Source organism: Corylus avellana, chromosome 2 (genome assembly GCF_965113065.1).
Source record: "Corylus avellana chromosome 2, dhCorAvel1.hap1.2, whole genome shotgun sequence".
Classification (NCBI taxonomy): domain Eukaryota; kingdom Viridiplantae; phylum Streptophyta; class Magnoliopsida; order Fagales; family Betulaceae; genus Corylus; species Corylus avellana.
The window spans coordinates 37,567,468-37,579,366 of NC_142491.1; the positions used below are offsets into that span (position 1 = coordinate 37,567,468).

Consider the following 11,899-nt stretch of genomic DNA (forward strand, 5'->3'; position numbering starts at 1 on the left):
AATCATGTAGGAATAAGAACTAACAAATATCATTTCTTAAAAGACTTGAAAAAGAAGAATTAATTTGTTTGTTTCTGAAAAATTTAAACCAAATGAACATAATTATATCAAGTTTGAAAAAGAACTTTTAGCTATTAAATTAGCAATAAAAAGCTTTTCACATTTATGTAGCCCTAGAAGACTTTATTATCAGAATTGATAATATAAATTTGTTAAAGATCTTCTTATCAATAAAGAAATATTATTGAAGGAAAAAGATTAAAATGATATAATGCTATTGCAAATTACTCATTCGAAGTTGAATTTATAAAAGGTACTAGCAATTTTATTGCATATTATCTTAGTTGAAAATTATCGAAAAGAACTACTAAACAAGCAACTAATATATATTAATCTTTCTGTAGGTATCCATGAATCCTCCTAAACAATAAGAATGGATAACGGTAGCCATAAAAGGTTTTGAAAGCTCCAAACGAGCACCTAAACAAGGTGTATGTTGTGTTTAAAGGTTTCTAAACATGAATCTTCATATCACAGAGACAATGACATTTTCAAATTAATGGCTCCAAAGGTGCATGTTACAAGGCATATAATACATTGGAGAAAGCTAAATAAGTTATCTTTAACTCTATGGAGCTGACGGAATCCTCTCATGAAAAATTAATTCATGGTTATTCGACTCTGAAACAGTCTGAACAAGACTATTAAGTGATTAATTATTTTTATAATTTTGAAATCCCTAGAAATATGCACAGTAAACTCAATGGTGTTTGAAAATTCCAAAATTTAAACCAAAAATGGAAGTTTATACCGCATATGAGTTGTTTAGCAATGAAAATAGGCAGAAGTAGAGAAATTTTAACATCATGACATTGGTATTCTCAAACAGACGAGATGGGATGAAAAAAGAAAATTTTCTATATTAAATAATTTTCTCTGTATGACTTATCTATTAGAAAATGGGCTTTTAGATCTTGAACTCCAAAAAATCAATAGAATCTTTTTATTTGGGAAGGCCAAAAACTTGCTTCTACATGATGTTTTTTTCAGATTTTTCTAGAAAAAAAATTAAAGATCAAACAAATATTAATTCTCAAATACAAAAAGTACCTTGATTACAAACTCTTCCCGAAGAGTGAGAAAGTAGTAATTTACAGCCCCTCAAAAACTCAAAGGTTCACAAATAGCAGCAGCAATACGGACCCAATAACTTGAACCTGAGCGGGGAGTTTTTTTTTTTTTTTTTTTGACATATCCACACAAGAGGAAGATGAGAGATTCGAACTAGTGACCTTCGCTTCATAAGGCGTGGTCTCTAGCCGATTGAGCTATCCCTTAGAGACGGTACCCCATGAGTTAGTGCTACTATTGTCACGCTTAAGAAAAAAAAAAAAAAAAAAAAAAAAAAACGGAACTTGCTTCACTTTCAGGATCCAACCCGAAGGCCCAAGGCCCAAATCCCTAATGCTTTGCTAAGTAGACACGCAAAATGGAAGGTTCCCATTTGCACATCCCACCAACCATTTTTGAACAGACCTCCACTTACCCCACTCTCCCTATATATATATATATGTATGCACCAACCGCACCAACAACACGTACCCATTTTAGCGCGAGTCAAAAAAACACCAAGCAATGGAGTCTGGCAACGTTCTGGTAACTCTCACCAATTCCATCTCTGTATTCTCACTCCGCATTTTCTTTTCAGTATGGTTTGCTTTGCTGAAAAACACGCAGAAAAGCAAACAGAGAAGCGAAAGAAATTTTAAATTTAGAGTTCAATTTCCAGCGGTCGCCTGTCTGCAACTTTGTTGCAGTTCCATTTCCTGCGTTTTCTCGGCTGCCAAACGGATCTTATGTTGTTGTACAGGGAATTGTTTGTTTTTTTGTTTTCTTTACTGTTTGGTTCATAAGAAACGGAAAAAGAGTGGACAATTTGGAGACCTTCTGCAGACTGCTGTACTTTTGGCTATTTAAGAGGCTCTAAGATTTGAATGCTAGTTAATTGCGATGAACTTAATTGGATGGCTTCTTCTTCTTCTTCTTCTTTTCCTGTTTTTGTTTACTTGTTTTTTTTTCTGAACGGTTGCTGAGAAAATGTTTACAAAAAGGAAATTACTTTACTTTGCTTTCCCTCGTTTTCTCAGCAACCAAACAGATATTTACATATTTGATGTGAATTAATTGCAGCTGTGGTCATATTTGTCTGAATTTTTCATCACTTTATTTTGATCGCTTTTATTTGATTGGAATTCAGCTTGCTTCTTCTGCTTCCCACCAAATAAGAAGTGGGGGAGTAAGGAATAATGGAACCCTACTTTGTGCTCCTGTAATGGCGGAATCTGTCGATAAGATGTTGATCAATATGGATAAGGCAAAACAAGAGGGTGCTGACCTTGTGGAGGTCCGATTAGACAGTTTGAAGAGTTTCAATCCTTATGAAGATCTTAAAACCCTAATTAAAGAGTGTCCGCTGCCCACGCTAGTCACTTACAGGTTTATAACGCAGAATTCTTTTATGATTGAATTCTTTGTGCATTATTATGTGTGTTTGTTTTCAAAGTACATGTAATATTATGACAATCTGTATGAGTTTGAAACGTGCCATCTGTTGGAATGGATGATCATGGTCAAGGGATATTAGAATCTGATCTTCTTACATAACCTTTAAGAGTCTCCTTTGTGGACCTATCTGATTTTTATGTATTTTTCTAGACCTACATGGGAAGGCGGTCAATATGATGGTGATGAAAAGAAGCGACTGGATGCCCTCCGATTAGCCATGGAGTTTGGAGCGGATTACATTGATGTTGAGCTTCAGGTTGCTTCCTAATTAATTTGCAACTCAAAACATTTCAAATAGCGGAGTTGTAACTGTGTTAACAAGGAGTTAGAATCTGTAATCTGAAGTGATATATAATGTATCCTGGTTAAACAAAATCGATGGTTTTATGTTGTGTATGAAGAACTTAAGTGGTTGGGGGCTTGAGATGGTTTAACTACGGAGCCAGAGCTTGGGATGGGCAGGGGCCAAGGGCCAAAAAGTTTAGTGGGCAGAGGCCAATAGGCAAAAAAAACAAAAAAACAAAAAAAAAACAAAATTACCTTATAAATTTTTTTTTTTACCTTATAATTTTTTTTTTCCCTGGGTTGGGGGGCATGGCCTACACCGGCCACCTGGCCCACCCCCCAGCTCCGTCCCTGGGTTTAAGTAGAACCCAATGAAATTTTATGAAGATTTCTTCAAACTTTGGATCTTACTATAATACTGGTAAGCTTGTCACTTTCCAAATAATCTGTTTGCATTGCATTCTGGTGCAAATTTGTAGTATGACCTTGTTATGGCCTGTATTCGAAACTTGATTGCACTTTTGTGATGTTTGACTGTTCTAACACACAAACATAAATACATATATACACAAAGTATGATTTCGATAACAGATTTATTTAGTATCAATCTGAACAGCATCCATCACTTCATGGATTGTTCACTGCTCTGTTCTCTTTCTTTCTTTCTTTTTTTTTTTAAAAAAAAATCTTATAAGGTTTCTAAAGTTCTGAATGAGGGTGACATAATAAGTTGTGCTCATTGAATAAAAATTTTGAATGGTAGAAATGACAGCATCTTGCTTTTGAGTCCTACTAGTATCTTTTTTTGAGAAACTTCTGTTGAGTACCACGTGTTATATCATTATCTCAAGTAATGTACCAAATGGTTGATAGACTGTCAGAATATTTTCTGTTGCCACTCAGGTGCAAAGAGCCTACATTTACCCAGGGCTATTTATAAGATATTTAAGAATAGTTCCTCCGTCCTACTTTCATTTTGGAATTGCTGCCGAGATGAGAATAATTAAATTATCTTCACTTCCATTATTTCTTTGTGAAGGTTGCTCATGAGTTCAATGATTCCATTTATGGAAAGAAGCCTGAAAAGTTCAAACTCATTGTATCTTCTCACAATTATCAAGATACTCCATCTGTGGAGGAACTTGGCAACCTTGTGGCAAGAATACAAGCGGCTGGTGCTGATATAGTGAAGATTGCAACAACTGCCTTGGAGATCACTGATGTGGCTCGTGTTTTCCAAATAACTGTGCATTCTCAAGTAAGCCGTGTATGTATTATTGTACTGCTTTTTAAGCAATAATATTTATATCAATGTTTTGTTACTACCTTTTCTGATTCGACCAGATAAATGTCAAGGCTGAATGAATCATATATGGAATTTGTGAATGGTGTAAGTTGTATATATTCCATTACTGATCGCTAGCAGATTGCAGCTTTTACACCTACCTCAAGTTCACAGCAGATGATTCATCTTCGTGTTTATTAGGACTTACTAATTATAACGAAAGTGTTTGCTAATCAGAGTTTAAGGCTTTTGTCTTAGATGATAAGTGTCAGTACTATTAAGTTTTAGGTGTAAGAAGTTGGTTTGTTTTAGTTGTTTTTCTTTTCTTTTCTTTTGATCAATGAAAAACTGCAGTAAGTTGGATGCAAATTTACTGAGATGAATTTATTACTCTGATGCCACAAAAAAAAAAAATGTTACTCAGATCAAATGTGCACTGAAGGTTAGAAGGAGAGAATATGGTGAGGTTTGCATCAGATATTCTACCTTATATGCGTTCAACAATGATAAATACAGCCATCTGACTTCTGGAGTAGTGCATTTGTTAGTAGTACTGTCCTTATTAAAGCTAATTATCCCCCCTTTAATTTTTTTTTTTCTCTCTTTCTATGCAATTGCTCATTTATTATTTGTTCCGACTGGTAATGGTAGAACCCCTTAACGTTATGTCTTGCTAGATTCTTCACATATTTAAGCTCTATTGGCTTATCTAATAATGGAATTGCAGGTGCCAATTATAGCAATGGTTATGGGTGAGAGGGGCTTCATCTCGCGGATACTATGCCCAAAATTTGGTGGGTTTCTTACATTTGGTACCATTGAGTCAGGAATAGTTTCAGCCCCCGGTCAACCAACAATGAAGGATCTTTTATATCTATACAACTTCAGAGACATAGGACCAGATACAAAAGTGTTTGGCATAATTGGGAAGCCTGTCCATCACAGCAAATCGCCTATTTTATACAATGAAGCATTCAAGTCAGTAGGTTTCAATGGAGTTTATGTGCCTCTCTTGGTGGATGATGTTTCAACTTTTCTCCGGACTTACTCGTCCACAGATTTCGCCGGATTCAGGTTCAATCTTCTTTGTTGAGTACTTTGAATGAAGGCTATAGTGTATTATTATTCTTTATGTATGATGGCCGAGATTATAGTTTTCTATAGATTTTACTTATCAAAAATAGTTTTCTATAGTTTTTCTTCGGGTGGCCAAGATTTTTGGGCTGGCCTTCTTATTGGGGTGATGGGGATTTGTAGCTTGTTTGATTACTTGATATTGTTATTTTTAAAAGTTGTTCCAATGGTTTCATTTTGATATATTGGCATATTTCTAGATTAATCTCTCTGAAAGATTTAGAATACATTATGATTCTATACTTGAAGCATGAGACAATTAAACTTCTTTTCCAAGCACAGTTGTACAATTCCACACAAGGAGGCTGCTCTTAAATGCTGCGATGAGGTCGATCCAGTTGCGAAGGTATTAAAAATATATTTATGTTAGTGCTTGTCTGATTACCTAGCCCAGTGTCTTTAGCATCACTGAAATTAATTAGAGTATTCAGGGATGCCTTAGCTTTAGTTGTTTTTTTATTTAAGCAATAGTGCATGATTTGTTCACATCTTAATGGAATTTCACAGTCAATAGGAGCTGTGAATTGTATTATAAGGAGACCCACCGATGGGAAGTTATTTGGTTGCAATACTGACTATGTTGGTGCAATTTCTGCTATTGAAGATGGACTACGAGGTATCTATTGTGTTTTATGAGTAAAGTATTTATTAGTTAAATATACAGATATACACAAGTTTCTGCTCTCTCTCTCTCTGTGGTTTAACTTCAAGATGCTCTGGATGTTCTGCTTTTCATTTTAGGTTCTCATAATATTAGCAATACTGCTGATTCTCCTTTAGCTGGTAAGCTTTTTGTGGTCATTGGTGCTGGAGGCGCTGGTAAGGCACTTGCTTACGGTGCAAAAGAAAAGGGAGCAAGGGTTGTGATTGCCAATCGCACTTATGGTAAGGTTTCGGCTTTAGATTGATTTTTTCTCTCTTTTTATTTATTTTTATTATTATTTTGCAGTGTGCAGTTTGGTATACATGGCTTTTTATTAACCTGGTTTTCTGATCCTATATTGTTGATAGTGTCATAAACACTTAGATTTCTTTGTTTCTTTGGCATTCAAAAGCTTTTTGGTGGAAATTTTTTTCCCATTGGCTCTTTAGGATTCTATGTAATGACTTGTGACTGTGTCTGGCATTCGTTATTACATATTACCTATAAGATGATCTGTGATTTTCAAAAGCATGGTCTTTTCAATGTTTTTCACTATGGTTTGTCCTTCAGAAATAGCTATGAAAAATTATTCTGAAATATTTTTGCTTCTTAAAAAACAACAAAAGAAGCGCTGAAGATGAACTGGTAGAAGGAAAGGTGACTGTTATGATTGGAACTTTTCTTTCCGGTGGGGAAAAAAAGTAATGCATACTTGTTAAGCTTTTTCTACTTAAAAAAGAACTGTTTCATAGTGGTGAGAAAGTAACATATATTGTAGTATTGTCATTTGTTTGCCTGTGATATATTGTTTTTAATGTCTTAAAGCTGCAGCTAAGCAATCTTTCTCATTAATGCCACTGTTGGCCTTGTTTGGCAAAGCTTTTCTTCCCCTTGTTACTACTATTCTTGCACCATTTCCCCAAAAACAATTGACATCAAAACATTTAACTTTTTTCACTTTTTATATCACACCATCCACTTTTTATTACTATTCAAATAAAAAAATCACTACAAAACAAATGTTTTTCAATTTTTCATACAAAAAATTCAAAATTTTATATCACATCAATCATTTTATACTACAGTAACAAAGGCGAAATCATTTGCCAAACAAAGCCAATTATTCTCATTTGAACAATCCCTTATTTGTCCATCTCATTCTCATACCCAGAGTGTGAGTTTGATTCAACTTCAGAGTTGGTGGTTAGTGATGGGGAGGATGAAGATTTTTGGGGTGGGGAGGATGGCGAGCTTGCATACCCTTTGGGTGATTTTCCCCCTGCCTCTATGTTATATTGGGCGTTGTTTGGGGATGAGGGGATCAAAGACTTAATAGTGGATACCCCTCATAAGGGTAAGGGTAGTAGGGACCTTTTGAATTTAGAATGCTCCATTCACATGGGAGCATGATCTAGGCATGGGAAAGGCAAGGCTCACTCGTCTTAGCGTTTTGGGGTTGTGGGCTTGATGGGTTGGTTGGGTTGAGGTGTTTTATTGTTGTTGCTTGGGTTTTGGGCTTGTGGGAGCTCCATGTGCATACAACTTGTGTACTTAGGGGAGCCTTATGTTTTTTCAATAAATTTTTCATTACTTTTAAAAAAATAATAATAATAATTCCTTCATCTTTTCTCCTTCAAACAGATTGGTGTTTACCATAGGATGCTTACCCCCTCCTCCTATCACTGGGCCCCAATTCCTACTCTTGCAAATTATTTTATCCCATTTTTGGTATAATTCTTATTTCTAGGTTGTTTCTTTCAACTTTTCAATGTGTCTTGTCTTGATGTTGTGTGGTAAACTAATTCTTGCTTGACTGTGGTAGTTTTCCTTCTGCCACATAATTTCAAGTACCATGGATAGGGCTTGTCAGAATATTCCTATTTAAGAATTTCACTATTTACAATACTGATGAACAGCATTTTGGTACATGCTGGTTTGTTGTAATTATTTAGATTAGAAGTTACCACAACCTTTCAGAAATGTTTTATTGAAGTATGATAGAATTTCATCATCAGATTTATGTGATTTACATGTTCTAGTCATGCTATCTATGGCACTGGCATCTTAAATGCATGCAAAACAGCAAAGCATGCATTCATGCGTTTCATCCATGCTACTGAGTAAGAGCATCCTAGCAAGATGACTTTTTCTCCCCCAACTTCCATAATAACATTGCTGAGATGTGTAGTTGCTTAAGTGATGATTCTAATTTATCCATTTATTTCGCTTCAAGATCGAGCCAGAGAACTTGCTGATACTATTGGAGGAGATGCTTTATCTCTTGCTGATCTAGCTAATTTCCATCCGGAGGATGGTATGATCCTTGCAAACACAACAGCTATTGGAATGCAACCAAAAGTTGATGAAACACCTATTCCTAAGGTCTGCCCCTCTGCCATGCTATCTATTTCCATTATGCACGGAATAAAAGTTTTGATGTTGATTTTTTCTTGGTAGCCTCATAGATATTTAGAATATTGCAACCTAATGTATTGTTTCATCAAAAGAATGCATTGGTAGTAATTGCAAGTCTTGAAGGTTCCCAGATCTGGATGGTCAGAGAAAGCATGTTTGGATAGAATTAAACGAAAGATTTATTTGGCCTATGTGGAGATGAAGGCCATAAAAGGGGTGGTGTACCTGACCCTAAAGGAGTTCGGATATAAGAAAGTATTCATCAGTCCTACTCAGTTTGGGTCTCTTTGGCTTTGGCAGCAACCTAGGCTGACTAACGTAGGCCACTTCTTTTAATATGAACTTAGGACTGAACTACAGTATGAAAAAATCATATTAATGAAAATTGATGCTGGGCTGGTTTGGGGTTTATTGTGAATATAAATGTTTAACAAAAAAAAAAAAGAAAAAAAGAAATGATAGATATGCCTAAATTACTTTACAATATCGGGTGATAAAATTTGTTCTTTTTTTTTTTTTTTTTTTGAAAAAAGGCACAGATTGCCAACAATATTGTTCAATTATATGAACGTCAACTACTATAATGTGTTTTTTTTCCCAGAGAAAAAAGAAAAAAAGAAAAAAGCATCCACCTCCATGAGGTTAGATTCAGTTCAGGTTGTTTCTTTAAATCTTCTAGCAGGGAACTTTTGAAAGAAGCCCAGATTACTGCAAGGCCCCTTATAGTAGTACAAGGGCAAAGCACCCGTCAGTGTAAGATTATAAGTAGGGCAAGAATACGGGCCGAGATTGTTTAACAAGATGCTTTGACTCAGAAATTAACTAATTTGGCTCTCATTGTTGAAGTAGTATGCTGACCATGTTTTAGATAAATTTTGTTCTCATATATGCCAAACAAAACCTACCCAAACTGCTTGGATAAGTTTTTTCCCAGATTGGCCTAGTTCTAGTTGCTTCCCTTCTTTAGTTAAATTTGCTTCCTTTATTACACTAATAGGGTTGCAAAGTTCTCATTTTCCTAGAGTGAAACCAACATGACAACTATCTAAAATGAACTAAATTTTTGTAATTTTTTGAATTGGCGTGGGTCCTTCCAGTCCTGGGAGGGGTTTTTGGGTATAACGATAACATTGAGATTTGAAATCAGCTACTGATGGAGTAGCTAGTGGAGGAATGAAAAAGAATTGAATTCTCCATTTACGGAGTTGAGAAAGTTGCCTGAATCAAACTGAAAAGTCTTCACGAACAAGCCAAATTGATCTGGTTTGGTCCTTGGTATACATCAAAACGAAGTTGCATCATGCTATAGAATTTTGTATCGGAGTTCATAAGCACTTTAGTAATTCACTTTTTGCAGAAAGGACCCTAGCTTTTACGATATCAACTTGTAATCAAATTTCGAGGCAAGAGAATAATTGGCATTCTGTTTTTGCAGCATGCTCTGAGATCTTACTCACTAGTTTTTGATGCTGTTTATACCCCCAAAATTACTAGACTTTTGAGGGAAGCAGAAGAATCTGGAGCTATAATTGTTACTGGATTGGAGATGTTCATAGGACAGGCATATGAGCAGTTTGAGAGGTTCACTGGGTTGCCTGGTAAGATGATTGTAAATAGCTTAATAATATTCAACCTGTCTTTTCAATCAGTCTCTACTTAATTGGCTATTTATTGATTTGTTTTCTGGCATCTTGTTTCATTTTCCATTTGCAGCACCAAAGGAACAATTTAGGAAAATTATGGCGAAGTACTAATGAGGTTTGTTTGGCCAATCCTTAATATTAGCATTAAATTCATTATGCACCCGCTAAGTTCAATTGTCAATCTAACAGATGAGCGCACTCATTCATGTTATCTGTTGCTCGAAACTAGAAGACACGGATATTTCTATTGGGAAGTCTGTGCAATAGCATTATGTAACAAATATTACTATAAACTCTGTTTCCGATTTATAACTGAAGGCAGAACAGATGGCAATTGCATCAGGAAAGTTGATTTTTTTTGTTTTTTTTTAATCCATTTTTTCCTGGGACAGTTTGGGAAACATTTGACCTTGGTCTAATGACAGAACCATGAGTCTGCAAGGCGATTCTTTCCACATAAATTTTCATGCTGTATCATTTCCCTTTTCAATAACAATTTGTTGCAGCCTTTATCAATTGCTTGTATTTGGTAAATGCCTTGTGTGCTTTGACTTAATGATTTTTCGAGCATGATGCTGCATTCATTCTTGGATGCAATTAGGCTTGACAAAGATACTGATGACTAGTGCATATGGCATCGCCTTGCCCTGAAGAATTTCGTGGTCTTGTTACAAAGAGTTTATGGTTTCCAAAGGTTTCAAAGGTTCCATGAAAATAAAGTTTTTGGAAATGCATAAGCGCTATATATTCAATCGTTCTGCTTATGAGTGTGACCGATAATATTTGGAAGTATTGGCAATCTTGGAACCCGTATATTATGCTCTTGCTGCATTTGAAAACCATGCTATAACTCGAAGTAGCAAGATAGAGTCAAGAGAGCCTATCTTGTTGTACAGGTGTAGTGCCCGACGGCTGTTGGTTTGGTTTATTTTGCTGCTGCTGCATTCTGTAAAGAGTAATGCTATTTTTCACATTCATTTATTATATTCATTTTACACCGGTTGATGTAGTATATTGTAAGTGGCTTTAAAAAAAATAAAACAAAAGAAAATCCATCCAAATTTTTTTTTTTTTTTTTTTGACATGTCCACACAAGGAAAGGGAGAGGGGGGATTCGAACTAGTAACCTCTGCTTCATGAGGCGTGGTTCACAACCGATTGAGCTACCCCTTTGAAACATAAATTCATCCAAAATTGAAATGAGTATGAAGAGTATTACTCTTTCATAAAAGATATAGCGATAAAGATTCAGTAATCATAAATTGATAAAAAAATAATATACTTACCTTGACTCATGGAATCTAAAATTCTTGATGAAGGGATTTGCTGTGGAAAAATTTTAAGAGAAGAAATGGTCATTCTAGAGAGAGAGAGCTCTTTTAGTGTGTGAATAAGATACTCTTAACCATATATATATATATATATATATATACTGTACATAGTTTTTTATGAAAGGTTTCTTTCCACCAAAGAAACACCCATTTAGCCCCTTTATTTCGAATTTTATACCATGATTTCTTTAGCTCAAAACCAAATGTGTCCTCATCAAGTATGCTCCACGTATTTCCCCTTTGAATAGGGAAAAAAAAAATAGCCCAACTTTTAACGGAATAGGATCTTCGTCAGTTTATTTTGGACTGGAGAATATCCAGTTAATGGTCAGGATCTCTTTAAAGAGATTCTGAGGCCATAAATAGAACATATGTCCCATTAATAAAAAAAATTAAAAAAAAATTATATATTTTTTTAAAAAAATTATAAAAAATTTAAGAGTGGCTGGCCACCCATTGGGGTGGCCGGACCACCCCAATTGGGGCTGGGGGTGGCCCATGGCCCTTGGGAGTGGCCACCCCAAGGGCCAGATCTAGGACCGCTCTCAAGGGCCAGATCTAAGGCCACTCCCAAGGGTCAAACGATTTTTTTTTTTTT

At 35.4% G+C, this 11,899-nt stretch overlaps 1 protein-coding gene across 3 annotated transcripts; it reads left to right on the plus strand.

Moving 5' to 3' along the window:
• The first annotated feature begins 1,565 nt into the window (after window positions 1–1,565).
• LOC132182933 (bifunctional 3-dehydroquinate dehydratase/shikimate dehydrogenase, chloroplastic) lies at window positions 1,566–10,447 on the plus strand. 3 transcript variants are annotated; one of them, XM_059596312.2, is made up of 12 exons: window positions 1,566–1,656; window positions 2,258–2,496; window positions 2,716–2,821; window positions 3,890–4,117; window positions 4,863–5,209; window positions 5,552–5,615; window positions 5,777–5,885; window positions 6,011–6,154; window positions 8,146–8,294; window positions 9,763–9,925; window positions 10,041–10,085; window positions 10,160–10,447. In XM_059596312.2, the coding sequence occupies exons 1-11, from the start codon at window positions 1,636–1,638 to the stop codon at window positions 10,079–10,081; spliced, it is 1,611 nt and encodes a 536-aa protein (XP_059452295.2). In that variant the 5' UTR covers window positions 1,566–1,635; the 3' UTR covers window positions 10,082–10,085; window positions 10,160–10,447. The 3 variants fall into 3 exon arrangements, with proteins under 3 accessions (XP_059452295.2, XP_059452287.2, XP_059452303.2); XM_059596304.2 differs by having other exon boundaries at window positions 10,041–10,447; XM_059596320.2 differs by having other exon boundaries at window positions 3,890–4,108; window positions 10,041–10,447.
• Window positions 10,448–11,899: the final 1,452 nt, after the last annotated feature.

Coding starts and splice junctions, on each gene's coding strand:
- LOC132182933 (XM_059596304.2), top strand. CDS start 1,636: ATGGAGTCTGGCAACGTTCTG. Junction 2,822..3,889: donor ACATTGATGTTGAGCTTCAG/GTTGCTTCCTAA, acceptor TTCTTTGTGAAG/GTTGCTCATGAGTTCAATGA. Junction 8,295..9,762: donor ATGAAACACCTATTCCTAAG/GTCTGCCCCTCT, acceptor CTGTTTTTGCAG/CATGCTCTGAGATCTTACTC.